Source organism: Triturus cristatus, chromosome 10 (genome assembly GCF_964204655.1).
Source record: "Triturus cristatus chromosome 10, aTriCri1.1, whole genome shotgun sequence".
Taxonomy (NCBI): Eukaryota; Metazoa; Chordata; class Amphibia; order Caudata; family Salamandridae; genus Triturus; species Triturus cristatus.
Genome location: NC_140593.1, coordinates 1,213,739,461 through 1,213,759,315, shown reverse-complemented (window position 1 = coordinate 1,213,759,315; position 19,855 = coordinate 1,213,739,461). Strand labels below are relative to the sequence as shown.

Sequence of the window (19,855 nt, the reverse complement as noted above, 5' to 3'; positions counted from 1 at the left end):
CGGATGAGGCGTTGAAGGGCTTTTTCGGTGAGTAGCACGCTACTCTGGAACCCATGAAGGATTATTGATGATCTAGTATAGTGAAATATGAAAGTAATTTGAAGGTCCTGAAACGTGGCTGGGGTAGGGGAGGTTTGGAGATTCCGGATCTGGAACTTTACTATTTTGCATCGCAATTGCAACATGCCAGAGCCTGGTTGGACGCAGATCCCTCGTGGGAGAGGTCCCTGCTGGCGGGCACATACGGGGACCGACAGCTCGGGGCTTTGCTGTGGCGGGCTGGGGGGCTGGACCCACCCCTGGTGCAGCTTGGGGCTGCAATTTGGAACCGAGTGATGCATAGGTGATTCCAGATAGACCTTTTGCCCCGGAGGCGGATATCTAGCAGATGCCACCCTTTGCACAGATTGAACACGTAATGTCCACGGAGGCGTGGAAGTCAGGGGGCTGCCTGATGTTGGCCGACCTGTACCCGGATGATAAATTTATTACGTATCAGGAGGCAATGACCGCCTTTGCGCTGGGAGCAGGGCAGTTTCTGCAGTATGCAAAAATAGCAGCAACAGCACGACAATTGTGGCCTACGTTTCCGGAGGCTCCGGGGCACACCCGGACTTTGGTCACCATGATAGCCATGGCGGGAGGGGGACACTATGTTACTCACCTCTATAAGGCGTTGCGGGACGACAGAAAAACCGGCCCCCTCAAAATAGAAGACAAATGGCAGCAGGTGTGCCCGCAGGAGCTTACACCGCGGGACTGGGTGCGAATTCACGAAGGTGTGCGGAAGGTGGCAGTGAGCAATCGCTTTAAGCAAATCCAGTACAACATAATACACATGACATATTTATCCCCTAGACGGTTGCACGCCATTGATGGCTTCAGAGACCCCCACTGTCCAAGGTGTCGCGGTGCCCCAGCAGATTTTCTGCATATGGTATGGACGTACCTAACGATCCAGACGTACTGGGGGGCGGTTATTGCAGAGCTGACCTGGATAACCGGTTGGGAGATTGCATCGGATCCTCATGTGTGTCTGCTGGGCCTGATTCCAAGAGACCCGAAACGCAAGATAAGCAGGCGGTTTCTGGTCCTGGGGCGAGTGATAGCCAAAAGGCGTATAGCTATCCACTGGTTGACGCAGCAGGGACCTATATTGGCGAAGTGGAGGTCAGATTTACGGGAATGGGCCCTAGCCGAGGAGGGGCACATACGGAGCACCAGGAGAGACCCCAAGTTGCCTGAGGTGCTACTAGCATGGGGGGTGATGATGCAGGAAATAGCGGGACAAGCCTCCCAGATCACTATATCCAGTACGGCTGACATGCCCATCGGGGTGGGAGAGACCCCAGGTCGAGAGAGGGAGATCGTCGAAGACCCCAAGTGAGTGCGTAGGGAAGCGAACCTTGCGTTGCAGTGACCCGGCAGCGGGGGGGGAGGGATTGGGAGGGTGAGGGGGGGCGGTTGGGTTGGGGGACGCGGTTGGGAGGTGGGAGGGGGGAATTATTTTTCAAATTGGTTTGGAGATAGTGAATTCACTGAGGCATCGATTGTAAATACTGAAGATACTGGTTGCCCCACGGGGTTGCACCCACACATTGTGGCTCTTCGAGACTAGTATGGTGCGGTTCCTCGCTTCCACGGAAGTGGACTACCTGAGGAACTGCTGGCTGGGAGGGGAGTGGCACGATTGCTGAGGCCACATGTCAGGACGGTGGATGCTGCAACAAGGGGTCTACTCCCAGGTGCCGCGTGCTAGATTGGTCCATTGGTAATCTGTAGAGACCTGTCTTGCGGTTTACTAGATTGAAGCCTCTTTGGAGCATCTGTCGATATTACCTTGTTATGCAGTGTATTGATGATGACGCAAGTTGTAATTTTGTGGACACCAATAAAGTTTGTTTAAAAAAAAAAAAAAATGAAAGTAATTTGAGCGGTGGATAGGTTAGTCAGTTATTTGGATTGAGAAGGATAGCGGAGGGATAGAAGAGGAAAAAGGTTTGTATTCATATAGCGCTTGCTACCCCTGATGAGGAGTTGAAGCGCTTTTCGGTGAGTTACACGCTACTCTGGAACCCACACAACATTAGTGGGGAATCAGTATAGGGAAATATGAAATAAATTTGAGTGGTGGACATGTTAGTCTGTAATTTGGATTGAAAAGGAATGGTGGAGGGATAGACTAGGGAAGGTTCTTGAATCTATTTTTAGGTCTCGCCTGAGCCAGCGCGCATGCGCTACCCTGCGAGACTTTAAGTAAGGGCTTTTAACCTCTAAGCACACGCTTGTGCGTGTGCTTTTTTTTTCACCAGCTATTGGCCTTTGCATGCGTCTTTCTAAGAAAGACAGCATGCAATTGGCCCAAGGCGGGTGCATATCCCGCCTTCTGTCTACTGTAGCCTAGGGTGCTCGGAAGCGAGCAGTAGCACCATCTATTTCCACTTATAGCAATTGGAAACAGATGGCGGTCAGCCTGGTCGCACACCGGCTCACGAGCGCGTGCGCAAATAGCACCGGTCACGGGTTTCTGAACACCGCAACCAGAGCTACTAATTCACACTGTGCAGTTTTAACACTGATTTTACACTGGACAGCACGTGGGGACTCATTATTTCAGCACAGAATTTACACTAGACAGCACATGGGGACTCATTATTTCAATACAGATTTAGCAGCAAGACCGCATGTGGCGACTCATTATTTCAACACAGATTTTACCCTGGGCCCTCGAGTGGCGACTTATTATTTCAACACAGATGACTGTCCCACATGTGGGGACTCAATATTTTAACACGGATGCTGCACATGCCTACATGTGGAAACTCAATATTTTAACAGGGATTCTGCACTGGGCTCGCGTGTGGCGAGTAATTATTTCAACATGGATGCTGCACGGGCACGCACGTGGTGGAATGATTTCAACACTAATGCTGCACGGCGCCATGTACAGGGCCACGCATTTAGACATTAGTGCGGGACCCGTGTCCACGATAGGGGCCTGTTATTTCAAAACGAAATGCAGCAAGCACCTAGGATGCTTTGTTTAAGGAGACACATTGTAGCAGAACGATCGCCATCTGAGGAGGTCTCCGGGCAGGCGCGCTTTAAACAAATGCACATATACACGCTGGTCGTGGCATGCAGGTGTGTGGCACGTCATGCCTGCACATGTGAGGGTGGTTTGAAAAACCTAATAATATAAAGTGAAACGTTCATAAAAGAGGAGCAGGTCAATCGTCTTGATCACAATCAACTGTGGCAGCGTGCCCGGCCGGACTTGTTGGGATAAACAGAGGTGCACGTCTTTCTCGTTGTAAATTGTTTACAGTGACTACAACTCCGTATGCGACTGGTCACCAATTCAGCCACGGGCTCCATTACCCCCTTCAATCAACTTCTCCAAGGTGTAAGTGGAATAATTGTGCCTTTCCTGTTTTTAAGTTTTACAGTTGCGTTTAGTTTCAGTATAATGAAATGTATCTACGGTCACAGTGTTTTCACTCCTTCTACCCGTCTCCACATGTGTTCTCATTCCTTCGCTCTTTCTATCTTACTCTTTCCCTATATCTCTCAGCTGGGTCCCATTTCCACTGCAATAGGTCTCGCATTTACGCTGGTTTGAGCTATTGGCATTGTAAATGACAATCCTTTTAGTTACGTTTTGTTTTTTAAAACATAAATAAAAGCCATTGTCATTTACAATGCTAATAGCTTACACTATCGCAAATGCGAGACCTCTTACTTTGCAAATGCTTGGTTATTTTTTAGTTCATAGCAGTAGGAGGGGGTTTGGGATGAGTAAAGGGGAGGAGGAGGGGGAAGAGTCAGAGGGATGGGTTTAGAAAGGCTTGTTTTGGGGATCTGAATAGTAAAAGAAGAATGAGATGATGCGAGGAGGGGTAGAGGAGGGAAGAGTCTAGAAAAGGTTATTTTGGGGATGATAGTAGTGGTATGGAGATGCTACCCCCAGCCCCCCCCCCCCCACACACACATCTCTTTCCATACTCTCCCTGCACGACCTTTACAAAAGCCAGTCATACAACCCTCCTTATGAGCCCTCTCTTACGGTCACACCTCGCTCCCTGCACGACCCTAACACTTCTCCCCGCCCCTGTGAGGGGCCCTCTCCATGCGCCCTCCCAGCATGACACCCACGTCACACCCTCTGTGCACTAAATGGTCCTGTCCGTGCAGTGAATAGTCTTGCTCCCCACCCCTCCATCCCGTGTACTGAATGGTCCTTTCCGTCCTCTGAATGATCCAAACCGTACAGTGAATACCCTCCTCGCCCCCAACCGTGCAGTGAATGGCCCCTCTGTGCACTGAATGGTCCCTCCGTTCACTGAATGGTCCCTTCCGTGCAGTGAATGGTCCCCTCTGTACAATGAATGCCCCCCTCCCCGTGCAGTGGACGGTCCCTCTGGGCTGCATCCCTGCATCTCCTCATCAGTGCTCCATTCTGTACGACCCTAGCCTCTCTTCCTGCCGGCACTGTATGCCCCGCCCTCTGACCCCTCCCTGGACACGCCGCGCCCTCTAATGCACCGCATGCAACACCCCCTCTGCTGAATTGTATCCAGGACTCTCCCTCCTGCCTGTAATACAGACCCCTCCTGGCACTGCCATAGCACCTCCCTGCGGTAACTTAGACCCCCCTCCTGTCACTGCCGTAGCCCCTCCCTACTATATAATACAGACCCCCCCCCCCCCCCCCATAGCCTCTGCCGGCCTGTAACACAGATTCTTGCCCACCCCACCTCCTGGCACTGCCACGACCCCTCCCGGTCTGTAACACAGACTCCCCCTCTCCTGGCACTGCCGTAGCCCCTCCCTGTAGTGCACGCCCCTCCCATCGCTCCCATCTTCAGGGCCTGGTCCTCCCCCCGCTTCCTCTTGGCTCTGCCGGACGCTCCCCGCGCCCCTCTGCTCGCAGCCGCCCCCCCCCCCCCCTTGAGCCAGCTGCCCCCTCCCGGAGGCGGACTCTTTGCTGTCGCGGAGGTGCCCCTCCCGGGCGGTGGTGCGACGCCATCTTTGGTCCTCTGACAGCGGCAGCCGCTCTCGTCTTCCTCCTCCGGCTCCATCCTCATCCCCGCGGCCGCCATGGATGAAGAGTATGACGTCATTGTGCTGGGCACCGGCCTGACGGTGAGTGACCCCCATCTCAGCGGAGCCCCCCGACTATTGCATAATCATGGAATCTTTGCCCCTCCTATTGTCACCCTGTGTTCATGCATGCCCACTCATCACGAGGTGTTAAGCCCGGCCCCATGGCTCAGTCATGCCCCCCCGCCCCATGGTGAAATGCTTGCACCCTCGCCCACCTTGGCATACCCACGCCCTGTTCTTGATGCCCTGATGTCATTATTATGGTGTGTTCATGTGCCCCACCCCCGATTAATCATTGCTGGTTCATACCCTCAAACAGCTGTCCATATGAATGCCCCACCCCCTTATCATGGCATGGGTATACTTTCATTATCTACCTACCCACCCGCCCATGTGTTGATGGAATATCTGTGTCCCCCCTCCCCCTTAGCATAGAATGTTCACATCTGCCCCCAGGGGCATGGTTTGAACCCCCTAAGTCCCGATTGCACCCCCGTCGGCCTGGCATGCTGAATTGTGGTGTGATGGAGACACTATTGAGATCATAGCGCTGTTCTGCACTTTCCCCGGAGTCTGTGAGCTGAAAGCGGGCACTGCCCACAGGTCTCTGTCAGGGCCAAACTCCTGGGGATGGCATTGCAGGGCATCCTTATGTAATGGCCATAAGGATGTGTGTGCCATGTGAGGACCCCGGGGCCCCCCTGCTCTGGGATCACTCATTGCAGGGTGTGGCTTATGCTCTGGGGGTGCCCCACTGCACCCATGCCCCGCTGCCCGCGCCTCTGTACATCTGCTGGTGCACCCATGTGCAGAGTTCAGCCACTTATGTGTAGAGAGAGGGAGTGTGTTCTTGTCTCAGGCTGTCTCCCGGTGCTTGTTCGTGGCTGTCTGCGATGTCTCAGTCAGTCCAGTGTGAAGATCTATTTGAGGTTGTATACTTGTGTGTGTGGTGTCTCAGTCTGTGGGAGTCCCGTGTGTGTGGCTCTATTTGAGGGTGTATGCTTGTCTGTGTGCAGTGTGAGAGTCCAGTGTGTGGATCAGTTTGAGGCAGTGTACTTGTGTGTGCTGTGTGTCAGTCTGTGGGAGTCCTGTGTTTGGATCTATTTGAGGGTGTACGCTTGTCTGTGTGCGGTGTCTCCGTCTGTGTGACTTGAGGGTGTACGCTTGTCTGTGTGCGGTGTCTCCGTCTGTGTGAGTCTAGTGTGTGGGTCTATTTGATTCAGTATACTTGTGTGTGCTTTGTCTCAGTCTCTGTGAGTCCTGTGTGTGGATCTATTTGAGGCTGTATACTTGTGTATGTGCGGTGTCTCACCTGTGAGAGTCCTGTGTGTGGATCTATTTGAGGTTGTATACTTGTGTATGTGCGGTGTCTCAGTCTGTGAGAGTCCTGTGTGTGGATCTATTTGAGGTTGTATACTTGTGTATGTGCGGTGTCTCAGTCTGTGAGAGTCCTGTGTGTGTGGATCTATTTGAGGTTGTATACTTGTGTATGTGCGGTGTCTCAGTCTGTGAGAGTCCTGTGTGTGTGGATCTATTTGAGGTTGTATACTTGTGTATGTGCGGTGTCTCAGTCTGTGAGAGTCCTGTGTGTGGATCTATTTGAGGTTGTATACTTGTGTATGTGCGGTGTCTCAGTCTGTGAGAGCCCTGTGTATGGATCTATTTGAAGTTGTATACTTGTGTATGTGCGGTGTCTCAGTCTGTGAGAGTCCTGTGTGTGTGGATCTATTTGAGGTTGTATACTTGTGTATGTGCGGTGTCTCAGTCTGTGAGAGTCCTGTGTGTGTGGATCTATTTGAGGTTGTATACTTGTGTATGTGCGGTGTCTCAGTCTGTGAGAGTCTTGTGTGTGGATCTATTTGAGGTTGTATACTTGTGTATGTGTGGTGTCTCAGTCTGTGAGAGCCCTGTGTGTGGATCTATTTGAGGTTGTATACTTGTGTATGTGCGGTGTCTCAGTCTGTGAGAGTCCTGTGTGTGGATCTATTTGAGACTGTATACTTGTGTATGTACGGTGTCTCAGTCTGTGAGAGTCCTGTGTGTGGATCTATTTGAGGCTGTATACTTTGCGTGCGGTGCCTCAGTCTGTGTGAGCCCTGTGTGTGGGTCTATTTGAGGCTGTATACTTGTGCATGTGCGGTGTCTCAGTCTGTGAGACTCCTATGTGTGGATCTATGTGAGGCTGTATACTTTGTGTGCGGTGTCTCAGTCTGTGAGAGTCCTGTGTGTGGATGTATTTGAGGTTGTATACTTTGTGTGCCGTGTCTCAGTTTGTTAGAGTCCTGTGTGTGGATCTATTTGAGGTTGTATACTTGTGTATGTGCGGTGTCTCAGTCTGTGAGAGCCCTGTGTGTGGGTCTATTTGAGGCTGTATACTTTGTGTGCGGTGCCTCAGTCTCTGTGAGTCCTGTGTGTGGGTCTATTTGAGGCTGTATACTTTGTGTGCCGTGTCTCAGTCTGTGAGAGTCCCGTGTGTGGATCTTTTTGAGGCTGTATACTTTGTGTGCGGTGCCTCAGTCTGTGTGAGTCCTGTGTGTGGATCTAGTTGAGGCTGTATACTTGTACATGTGCGGTGTCTCAGTCTGTGAGAGTCCTGTGTGTGGATCTATTTGAGGCTGTATACTTTGTGTGCAGTGTCTCAGTCTGTGACAGTCCTGTGTGGATGTATTTGAGGTTGTATACTTTGTGTGCCGTGTCTCAGTCTGTTAGAGTCCTGTGTGTGGATCTATATGAGGTTTTATACTTGTGTATGTGCGGTGTCTCAGTCTGTGAGAGTCCTGTGTGTGGATCTATTTGAGGCTGTATACGTGTGTATGTGCGGTGTCTCAGTCTGTGAGAGTCCTGTGTGTGGGTCCATTTGAGGCTGTATATTTTGTGTGCGGTCTCAGTCTGTGAGAGTCCTGTGTGTGGATCTATTTGAGGTTGTATACTTGTGTATGTGCGGTGTCTCAGTCTGTGAGAGTCCTGTGTGTGGATCTATTTGAGGCTGTATACGTGTGTATGTGCGGTGTCTCAGTCTGTGAGAGTCCTGTGTGTGGGTCTATTTGAGGCTGTATACTTGTGTATGTGCAGTGTCTCAGTCTGTGAGAGTCCTGTGTGGGGATCTATTTGAGGCTGTATACGTGTGTATGTGCGGTGTCTCAGTCTGTGAGAGTCCTGTGTGTGGGTCTATTTGAGGCTGTATACTTTGTGTGCCGTCTCTCAGTCTGTGAGAGTCCTGTGTGTGGATCTATTTGAGGCTGTATACTTTGTGTGCCCCGTCTCAGTCTGTGAGAGTCCTGTGTGTGGATCTATTTGAGGCTGTATACTTTGTGTGCCCGGCTCAGTCTGTGAGAGTCCTGTGTGTGGATCTATTTGAGGCTGTATACTTTGTGTGCGGTGTCTCAGTCTGTGAGAGTCCTGTGTGTGGATGTATTTGAGGTTGTATACATTGTGTGCGGTGTCTCAGTCTGTTAGAGTCCTGTATGTGGATCTATTTGAGGTTGTATACGTGTGTATGTGCGGTGTCTCAATCTGTGAGAGTCCTGTGTGTGGGTCTGTTTGAGGCTGTATACTTTGTGTGCGGTGTCTCAGTCTGTGAGAGTCCTGTGTGTGGATGTATATGAGGTTGTATACTTTGTGTGCCGTGTCTCAGTCTGTTAGAGTCCTGTGTGTGGATCTATTTGAGGCTGTATACTTGTGCATGTGCGGTGTCTCAGTCTGTGAGAGTCCTGTGTGTGGATCTATTTGCGGCTGTATACTTTGTGTGCGGTGTCTCAGTCTGTGAGAGTCCTGTGTGTGGATGTATTTGAGGTTGTATACTTTGTGTGCCGTGTCTCAGTCTGTTAGAGTCCTGTGTGTGGATCTATTTGAGGTTGTATACGTGTTTATGTGCGGTGTCTCAGTCTGTGAGAGTCCTGTGTGTGGGTCTATTTGAGGTTGTATACTTGTGTATGCGCGGTGTCTCAGTCTGTGAGAGTCCTGTGTGTGTGGATCTATTTGAGGTTGTATACTTGTGTATGTGCGGTGTCTCAGTCTGTGAGAGTCCTGTGTGTGGATCTATTTGAGGCTGTATACGTGTGTATGTGCAGTGTCTCAGTCTGTGAGAGTCCTGTGTGTGGGTCTATTTGAGGTTGTATACGTGTGTATGTGCGGTGACTCCGTCTGTGTGACTTGAGGGTGTACGCTTGTCTGTGTGCGGTGTCTCCGTCTGTGTGAGTCTAGTGTGTGGGTCTATTTGATTTTGTATACTTGTGTGTGCTTTGTCTCAATCTCTGTGAGTCCTGTGTGTGGATCTATTTGAGGCTGTATACTTGTGTATGTGCGGTGTCTCACCTGTGAGAGTCCTGTGTGTGGATCTATTTGAGGCTGTATACTTGTGTATGTGCGGTGTCTCAGTCTGTGAAAGTCCTGTGTGTGTGGATCTATTTGAGGTTGTATACTTGTGTATGTGCGGTGTCTCAGTCTGTGAGAGTCCTGTGTGTGGATCTATTTGAGGTTGTATACTTGTGTATGTGCGGAATCTCAGTCTGTGAGAGTCCTGTGTGTGTGGATCTATTTGAGGTTGTATACTTGTGTATGTGCGGTGTCTCAGTCTGTGAGAGTCCTGTGTGTGTGGATCTATTTGAGGTTGTATACTTGTGTATGTGCGGTGTCTCAGTCTGTGAGAGTCCTGTGTGTGTGGATCTATTTGAGGTTGTATACTTGTGTATGTGCGGTGTCTCAGTCTGTGAGAGTCCTGTGTGTGGATCTATTTGAGGTTGTATACTTGTGTATGTGTGGTGTCTCAGTCTGTGAGAGCCCTGTGTATGGATCTATTTGAAGTTGTATACTTGTGTATGTGCGGTGTCTCAGTCTGTGAGAGTCCTGTGTGTGTGGATCTATTTGAGGTTGTATACTTGTGTATGTGCGGTGACTCCGTCTGTGTGACTTGAGGGTGTACGCTTGTCTGTGTGCGGTGTCTCCGTCTGTGTGAGTCTAGTGTGTGGGTCTATTTGATTCAGTATACTTGTGTGTGCTTTGTCTCAGTCTCTGTGAGTCCTGTGTGTGGATCTATTTGAGGCTGTATACTTGTGTATGTGCGGTTTCTCACCTGTGAGAGTCCTGTGTGTGGATCTATTTGAGGCTGTATACTTGTGTATGTGCGGTGTCTCAGTCTGTGAAAGTCCTGTGTGTGTGGATCTATTTGAGGTTGTATACTTGTGTATGTGCGGTGTCTCAGTCTGTGAGAGTCCTGTGTGTGGATCTATTTGAGGTTGTATACTTGTGTATGTGCGGAATCTCAGTCTGTGAGAGTCCTGTATGTGCGGTGACTCAGTCTGTGAGAGTCCTGTGTGTGTGGATCTATTTGAGGTTGTATACTTGTGTATGTGCGGTGTCTCAGTCTGTGAGAGTCCTGTGTGTGTGGATCTATTTGAGGTTGTATACTTGTGTATGTGCGGTGTCTCAGTCTGTGAGAGTCCTGTGTGTGGATCTATTTGAGGCTGTATACGTGTGTATGTGCGGTGTCTCAGTCTGTGAGAGTCCTGTGTGTGGGTCTATTTGAGGTTGTATACGTGTGTATGTGCGGTGCCTCAGTCTCTGTGAGTCCTGTGTGTGGATCTATTTGAGGCTGTATACTTTGTGTGCCGTGTCTCAGTCTGTTAGAGTCCTGTGTGTGGATGTATTTGAGGCTGTATACGTGTGTATGTGCGGTGCCTCAGTCTCTGTGAGAGTCATGTGTACGGGTCTATTTGAGGTTGTACTTTAGTCTGGGTGCGGAAAATGTATTAGAATTGTGTGTAAACTGTGTGCGAGGGTGCATACTTGTCTGTGTGTGGTGTCTACATTGTGCGTCGGTGAATAATCTGTGGGAGTGCAGTGTTTGTACCCACGTGTAGATGATGTGTGCTTGTCTGAGTCTGGATGTGTATTTTGTGTTGTGTATGTAGCTCTTCTTTCCTTACTCTGAGCCAGGTGTGAAGTTGTTGTGCGTGTCTGAGTGATACGCATCTGTCTGTGTGTGGTGCCTCCGTGACTCTGGACTGTAGTTGCGTGTAATCCATGTGTGTAGGTGTTGTCACAGTGCTACATACACGAAACCCTTTGTGGTGCCTGTGTGCTGTCCTTTGTGCATGGGTTGTTAGAGTGTTACATACATGACTGTGAAAGGTGCCTGCGTGTTGGGCGTCTGTTTATCTGGTGCCCAATATCTTCGGCGTGTGATTGCGGCGTTGTGTGTGACTTGTCTGTGGTATTTTCGTGCGTGTGATGTGTGTTTCTTGTCGTGCACTGTAGATCAGGTGATGGTTTGTGCCTCGAGGCCCTGGAGCCCATCTCCCGCCTTCCTTCCTCCCATCATCTTCCACGTTTCCCTCTCTCTCCTGTTGGGAGGGAGATGCAGCCAGAGCGACACGCGGCGAGCACCATCCCCAGACGGGCTCCGCCTGCACCAGCCCCAGCCCAGCCCAGCCTGCACCAGCAGCAGCCCCCAGACGGGTCCAGCCTGCACCAGCCGTCAGACGTGCCCAGCCTGCACCACCCTACACCAGCCCCAGACGGGCCCAGCCTGCACTAGCCCTCAGATGGGCCCTGCCTGCACCAGCCCCCAGAGAAGCTAAGCTTGCACCAGCCCCAAAGAAGCCAAGCCTGCACCAGCCCTCAGACGGGCCCAGCCTGCACCAGCCCTCAGACGGACCCAGCCTGCACCACCCTACACCATTCCCAGACGGTCCCAGCCTACACTAGCCCTGGACGGGCCCAGCCTGCACAATCCCCCAGACGGGCCCAGCCTGCACCAGCCTCCAGACGGACCCAGCCTGCACCAGCCCCCAGACGGGCCCAGCCTGCACCAGCCCCCAGACGGGCCCAGCCTGCACCAGTTCCCAGACGGGCCCAGCCTGCACCAGCCCCCAGACGGGCCCAGCCTGCACCAGCCCTCAGACGGGTCCAGCCTGCATGAGCCCCACACCGACCCTGCCCCAGACATGCCCAGCTTGTAGACCCCACAGACAGGCCCACCCTGCACCAGCCTCAGATGGGCCTAGCCTGCACCAGCCCCAGAAGGGACCAGCCTGCACCATCCCCAGAAGGGACCAGCCTGCACCATCCCCAGATGGGCCCAGCCTGCACCATCCCCAGACGGGCCCAGCCTGCAAAAGCCCCGCTCAGCCTGCCTCAGCACTCAGACGGGCCCAGCCTGCCCTAACCCGCAGACGGGCCCAGCCTGCCCCGGCCCGCAGACGGGCCCAGCCTGCCCCGGCTCGCAGCCGGACCCAGCCTGCACCGGCCCGCAGCCGGGCCCAGCCTGCACTGGTCCAAGACTGGCCCAGCCTGCACCAGCCCCCAGACAGGCCCTCCTCGGACAGGCTTCCCTCTGCCCTCACCACACAGGCCCTCCCTGCCCTCTTTGGACAGGGCCTCCTCAGACAGGCTCCCCTCTGCCCTCTCCACACAGGCCCTCCCCTGCCCTCCCCAGGCAGGCCTAGCCTGCATCAGCTCCAGACAGGCCCTACTCGGCCAGGCTCCCCTCTGCCCTCTCCACACAGGTGCCCTCTGCCTTCGGCCCTCAGACAGGCTCTCCTCAGTCAGGCACCCCTCTGCCCTGTCCACACAGGCCCTCCTCACCGATGATCTCCTCGGACAGACTCTGCTGACTCAGTTGGAGGAAGGGATGCGCTATTTCCTTGAGTTGACGCTGTTGAATTGTGCCACTTTGTGTTTATGTTGTTGTGCATGTGTAGGGGGCCCTGAGGGTGGGGTCTGCACACTCTCCATGTAGGTAAAAATAAACAAGCATTTGTAATGCAATAGGTCTTGCAATTGCGAGAATTAAAACTATTGGCATTGTAAATAACAATGCCTTTTATTTATCTGTTTTGATATTTAACACATAAATAAAAGGCATTGTCATTTACAATGCCAATAGCTCAAACTCTTGTAAATGCGAGACCTATTTCACCTCAAAGAAGCTACTGCCATTGTCCCGGGCTGCTTGGAAAGTGAAAGTATGCATGGTGCGCTCAATGTTGCAGGAAAGCACGTCATGCCTGCAGTAGGAAAAACTCATCACACAAAATGGTGCTTACAGACTAAATAAAACATACCGTGTAAACCAAAGTAAGAGGGCCAGTCCTCATGGGAGGTTACAAGTGAAGACAAGGTGGTACTAAGGAGGGGCTAACAAGCCTATTAACGAATCAGAGGCCAGCATTTACAAAGGACAATGACACAAGCCAATGAAAAATATGGGCGGAGAGTGGGCTGGGCTTCAAGTACATACTCCAATACAGCATGCCTCGCAGAGCAGTGCATGCGCTGCCCAGGCTCGACCTAATAACATGACAAAAATGTTGATGGACCTTCCTGCTATAGATCCATCACCTCCGTTCTATTCCGGGCTGTGGCATAAGGAGCAGTGAGGTATCACGGGGTGAGAGTGGGAGTCATGCACGAGGAGGGGATCAGGGAGACCCTGGACCATGCCCTCCTGTGCTGAGATGTGAGACCTTCGCTGTTGCTCGAGTAGCGGGGGGCTCTGTAGGACAACACTGGGGTGCCCTGGCCCTACTATGCATGTCCAGCACAGAGACACAAGGGTGCGAGAAGATTGTTTATTAAAAAGGAGAAAGCAGCTGGTTCATTACTATGCGCCCTGTAACTGGCTCATTATGCACACAGTAGCTTGCGCTAGCAGCCGGTTCTTTACTATGCACCCTGTAACTGGCTTCTTATGCACAGAGTAGCTGGCTCAAACAGCCGGTTAGTTACTATGCACCATGTAACTGGCTCCTTATGCACAGTGTAACTGGCTCAAACAGCCGGTTCATTACTATGCACCCTGTAACGGGCTCCTTATGCACACAGTAGCTTGCTCGAGCAGCCGGTTCATTACTATGCACCCTGTAACTGGCTCCTTATGCACAGTGTAGCTGGCTCAAACAGCCGGTTCATTACTATGAACCTCGTAGCTGACTCGAGCACTCTGTAACTGGCTCATTATGCACACAGTAGCTAGCTCGAGCAACTGGTTCGTTACTATGCACCTTGTAGATTGCTTCTTATGCACATAGTAGCTAGCTCGTGCAGCAGGTATGTTGCTATGCACCCTGTAACTGGCTCCTTCTGCATAGAGTAGCTGGCTCAAGTAGCCAGTTCATCACTGTGCACCCTGTAACTGTCTCATTATGCACAGGATAGAAAGGTCATTATTATGTTGCCCACAGTCTGCTTGCTCCCTTCTATTTGCTTCTAAGGTATGAAAGTTAAAAGGCACGTGCCAGACTCCGAAGCATCCATTCACCCCCTCACCAGCCCTGGGCTAGTAGCCCTGTGAACTGGGCTAGCACCAGGACTCTGTGTGACGTCTACCGCCCAGCACATGGCTTCGTGACCCTTTTCATATCTGCTGCCCTTTTAAAGTCTACTTCTTATTTACATACGGGCATTTTTTTATCGAGCTGACGTCAACGTCACCAGCAGAAGCAGCGCCGTGTTTCACAGTGACGCAGCAATGACACGGGGAACAGTATTTACAGCAACAATGTCAGATGGGGAGGGGGGATAGAAATCTCAGACGGTAAAAGATGCGGGGGAGAGTTGATTAATACCCTTCAGATGTGTCTGTGGCCCTGGTCTGCTGTCATTTCATGCAGTAGCGCCAATGATGCTGTTTAGGTGATCCAGTGGTATGTATGGAGCTATATTTATGTGCACACGGTGTGACTCACAACTCTCTCCTTGTTTAGGGGGTGCGGTAGGGGGGATGAGAAGTTATTGAACTGTAATGTTATTTTGTTTTTAAAATCAATAACTGTTTTTAAACCTAAAAAAAAGAGATCTCAGACGGGGAAGGGGTGGGGTTTGAGCACCTTGCTAAAGGTGAGTCTGTACAGCGGTCTTGTAGGCCACTGCTCCACATCTTGGGAGCGGCCCAAGAGAATCCCTGTTTACCAATCACGGTCTTGGGATATCGAGTGGAGACTTTGCGTTGGTTGTGACCCATGGAAGATACCAATCTCTCTTGGAGACGGGGCGGCTGGAGGTACCTGCAGGTGTGAAGCTAATGCAGCCATCAGTTGGAAACTGGCATAGCAAAGGTAGCGGGGCAGGATGTGGTCAGGTTTCTGGGCAGCCCTGACCGAACACGCCTCGGGCGCTACCCCTAGTTTGAGAAGACACACGAGGAACCAAGAAACGAAGCAACAAGGGCGGGGACCACCTGCCTGAGGCCTTCGGGAGGTCCTAATGGTTTGAGCTCCCATGAAAGGTAGAGGTGATGACGTGTCGATTCGGGGAGTTTGGCCATTGGATCAGAGAGAGGAGGATTGGAGAAACCAAGAGATATGTCTAATGTTACCGGAGAGATCGCTATTCCTACAGAAGATAGTCGATTTAATTGGGATTGGATGGAGGGTTGAGGGTCGCGAGGGTGGAGGAGCTGAGGTTCAGTGTTAGGAGGATTCCAGGACTTCCTGACCACAAGGAAGGAGAGTCTGTATTGATGCTTCTGAGATGGGCCTGAGAGTTTCGACATCTGATGGTTCATGAGTGATCGCACCATGGCCAGATCACTGTCCGGCATCGCAGACCAGTCCATACACAAACCAGGATGGACCACGGGAAGCAGAGATGACCAGGACGGGGGTTCAGCGGAGGTCAAGGGGGCTGGAGCCAGACCAAATTTACAGGATTTCTGCATAGGACAAATTTACATCTAATAAATCTGTCAGAACCCCTTGGGGTGGGCCACTGTGCAGTCGGGGGTTACTGGGACCCAACCGTGGTGGCTTATGTCCTTGGACCCACCCTCCTATGCCGCTGCAGAGTTGGCCAAGAGCTCCCTTATCGCACTTGACTCTCCTTGTAGAGAGATCGGGCAGTCCAGGGCGTCGGGGAGTGTGATGGGGTTAGAGATTTAGAACTCAACTAGCACACAAGGGCCATTTTAAGTGAATGTCCAGCCATGCTTTTCTTTTAGAAAAAAGGAACTTCTTTAATCACACTAAGCATAAGCCAGCGCTTGAAGATGCCGCGCCGCTGCGATGCATAGTACAGGGTCTACGACACGCTAAAGCAGAAAGGTCTCCAATAAGTACGGGTGGAGGCTCACAATGGTTAAAGTGGAACAGCTGTCTGGTAGTCTGTGACCACAGGGCTGTCCCTAACCTCAGCTATGCAGGGCTGGTATGTGGCTGTCAGGTATTCCTCAAAGTCCCAGCCAGCGGCTCTGTGTGGCCATCTCATAGCCAGTAGTTCTCCGGATCGCTGTGTTACCTGATCGTTGATGCACACTCGGTGCTTTCTCCTGCTTTTGCCTCGTTTGTTACTACTTTCTCCACGAAGCAGCTAGCAACTCCAGCGCCTTGACCCCCTCACAGGTGATTTGCTGCGCTTTATAAGTCCTGATTGATTGATTGAGATCATGCAAGCACAGGTTCTTTGCACAGGGCGAGCGGTCACGCGTGCACTCCCCATGGCTGGTCTCAGCAGCCTTTCCTTCTTCTCCCTGTGTCGACTAGTGATGGGTGCAGCGCCTCGGCGAAGGTCATTGCTCTCTCCCTTGCGCTGGGGAATCCGTTCCCTCTAGTCTGGGCGCTGAGATGCAGCTCTTTGGTACAGCGAAGAGAGATGCCCGGTCCCCTATCTTCTGAGGGTGTCCTCAGAAGCAAATGCTCAGGTAATGTTCTTTAGTGGAACAGGAAAGCTGTTAGCGTCTTTGGTTCATGCAAGTCTGTTTCCGCACACACCTGTGGACAAACTGTTTTTCCTTGGTAACTCCTTTCCCAGACTCAGCAGCTGGGATTCTCTTCCTCAAGCAGAATGCTCCTATGGGACCAGATGGTCTCGTTCCCTCTCAGCAGTCAGACATGCTTTCAGGTCTCAGGCAGACAGCTGCTATGGGACCAGGTGCTCTCCTTCTCTCTCAGCAGTCAGACACTCTTCCTTAGGCAGACTGCTCCTACGGGACCAGGTGCTCTCCTTCCCTCTCAGCAGTCAGACACTCTTCCTTAGGCAGACAGCTCCTATGGGACCAGGTTCTGTCCTTCCCTCTCAGCAGTCAGACACGCTTCCTCAGGCAGACAGCTGCTATGGGACCAGGTGCTCTCCTTCTCTCTCAGCAGTCAGACATGCTTCCTCGTTCAGACAGCTCCAACGGGACAAGGTGCTCTCCTTCCCTCTCAGCAGTCGGACACACTTTCAGGTCTCAGGCAGGCAGCTCCTATAGGATCAGGTGCTCTCCTTCCCTCTCAGCAGTCAGACCCGCTTCCTCAGGCAGACAGCTCCTATAGGATCAGCTCTCCTTCCCTCTCAGCAGTCAGACCCGCTTCCTCAGGCAGACAGCTTCCTTAGGCCAAAGGCTCCTACGGGACCAGGTGCTCTTCTTCCCTCTCAGCAGTCAGACACGCTTCCTCAGGCAGACCGCTCCTATGGGACCAGCTGCTCTCCTTCCCTATCAGCAGTCAGACACACTTTCAGGTCTCATGCAGACAGCTGCTATGGGACCAAGTGCTCTCCTTCTCTCTCAGCAGTCAGACATGCTTCCTCAGGCAGACAGCTCCTAGAGGACCAGGTGCTCTCCTTACCTCTCAGCAGTCAGACACATCTCCGCGTCTCAGGCAGACCGCTCCTATGGGACCAGGTGGTCTCCTTCCCTCTCAGCAGTCAGACACTCTTCCTCGACGTGATCGCTCATATAGGATCAGGTGCTCTCCTTCCCTCTCAGCAGCCAGACACATCTCCACGTCTCAGGCAGACCGCTCCTATGGGACCAGGCGCTCTCCTTCCCTCTCAGCAGTCAGACACGCTTCCTCAGGCAGACAACTCCTATGGGACCAGGTGCTCCCCTTCCCTCTCAGCAGTCAGACACGCTTCCTCAGGCAGACAGCTGCTATGGGACCAGGTGGTCTCCTTCCCTCTCTGCAGTCAGACACTCTTCCTCGGCGAGATCGCTCCTATAGGATCAGGTGCTCTCCTTCCCTCTCAGCAATCAGACACACTCTCTCAAGGCAGACAGCTCCTATGGGACCAGCTGCTCTCCTTCCCTCTCAGCAGTCAGACACGCTTCCTCAGGCAGACAGCTCCTAGGAGACCAGCTATTCTCCTTCCCTCTCAGCAGTCAGACACGGTTCCTCAGGCAGACAGCTCCTATAGGATCAGGTGCTCTCCTTTCCCTCAGTAGTCAGACACACTCTCTCAAGGCAGACCGCTCCTAGGGGACCAGGTGGTCTCCTTCCCTCTCAGCAGTCAGACACTCTTCCTCGGCAAGATCGCTCCTATGGGACCAGATGCTCTCCTTCCCTCTCAGCAGTCAGACACTTCCTCAGGCAGACAGCTCCTATGGGACCAGGTGCTTTCCTTCCCTCTCAGCAGTCAGACATGCTTCCTCAGGTAACCAGCTCTCATTCCCTCTCTTCAGTCAGACGCTTCCTTAGGCCGAAGGCTCCTACGGGACCAGGTGCTCTTCTTCCCTCTCAGCAGTCAGACACGCTTCCTCAGGCAGACCGCTCCTATGGGACCAGCTGCTCTCCTTCCCTATCAGCAGTCAGACACACTTTCAGGTCTCATGCAGACAGCTGCTATGGGACCAAGTGCTCTCCTTCTCTCTCAGCAGTCAGACATGCTTCCTCAGGCAGACAGCTCCTAGAGGACCAGGTGCTCTCCTTACCTCTCAGCAGTCAAACACATCTCCGCGTCTCAGGCAGACCGCTCCTATGGGACCAGGTGCTCCCCTTCCCTCTCAGCAGTCAGACACGCTTCCTCAGGCAGACAGCTGCTATGGGACCAGGTGGTCTCCTTCCCTCTCAGCAGTCAGACACTCTTCCTCGACGTGATCGCTCCTATAGGATCAGGTGCTCTCCTTCCCTCTCAGCAGTCAGACACATCTCCACGTCTCCGGCAGACCGCTTCTATGGGACCAGGCACTCTCCTTCCCTCTCAGCAGTCAGACACGCTTCCTCAGGCAGACAACTCCTATGGGACCAGGTGCTCCCCTTCCCTCTCAGCAGTCAGACACGCTTCCTCAGGCAGACAGCTGCTATGGGACCAGGTGGTCTCCTTCCCTCTCTGCAGTCAGACACTCTTCCTCAGCGAGATCGCTCCTATAGGATCAGGTGCTCTCCTTCCCTCTCAGCAGTCAGACACACTCTCTCAAGGCAGACAGCTCCTATGGGACCAGCTGCTCTCCTTCCCTCTCAGCAGTCAGACACGCTTCCTCAGGCAGACAGCTCCTAGGGGACCAGCTACTCTCCTTCCCTCTCAGCAGTCAGACACGGTTCCTCAGGCAGACAACTCCTATGGGACCAGGTGCTCCCCTTCCCTCTCAGCAGTCAGACACGCTTCCTCAGGCAGACAGCTCCTAGGGGACCAGCTACTCTCCTTCCCTCTCAGCAGTCAGACACGCTTCCTCAGGCAGACAACTCCTATGGGACCAGGTGCTCCCCTTCCCTCTCAGCAGTCAGACACGCTTCCTCAGGCAGACAGCTGCTATGGGACCAGGTGCTCTCCTTCCCTCTCAGCAGTCAGACACACTCTCTCAAGGCAGACAGCTCCTATGGGACCAGCTGCTCTCCTTCCCTCTCAGCTGTCAGACACGCTTCCTCAGGCAGACAGCTCCTAGGGGACCAGGTGGTCTCCTTCCCTCTCAGCAGTCAGACACGCTCCTAAGGCAGACAGCTGCTTTGGTACCAGGTGCTTTCCTTCCCTCTCAGCAATCAGACATGCTTCCTCAGGTAACCAGCTCTCATTCCCTCTCTTCAGTCAGACGCTTCCTTAGGCCGAAGGCTCCAATGGG

General features: G+C 52.5%; 1 protein-coding gene across 1 annotated transcript in view; it reads left to right on the top strand.

The window, feature by feature from the left end:
• Nucleotides 1-4,723: 4,723 nt before the first annotated feature.
• The window catches only part of GDI1 (GDP dissociation inhibitor 1), a 73,832-nt gene continuing 58,700 nt past the window's right edge, over nucleotides 4,724-19,855 (top strand). Inside the window, exon 1 of the mRNA XM_085629713.1 lies at nucleotides 4,724-5,145. Coding sequence (XP_085485839.1) covers nucleotides 5,101-5,145 — 45 coding nt within the window. The 5' untranslated portion in view covers nucleotides 4,724-5,100. The remainder of the gene's footprint in view (nucleotides 5,146-19,855) is intronic.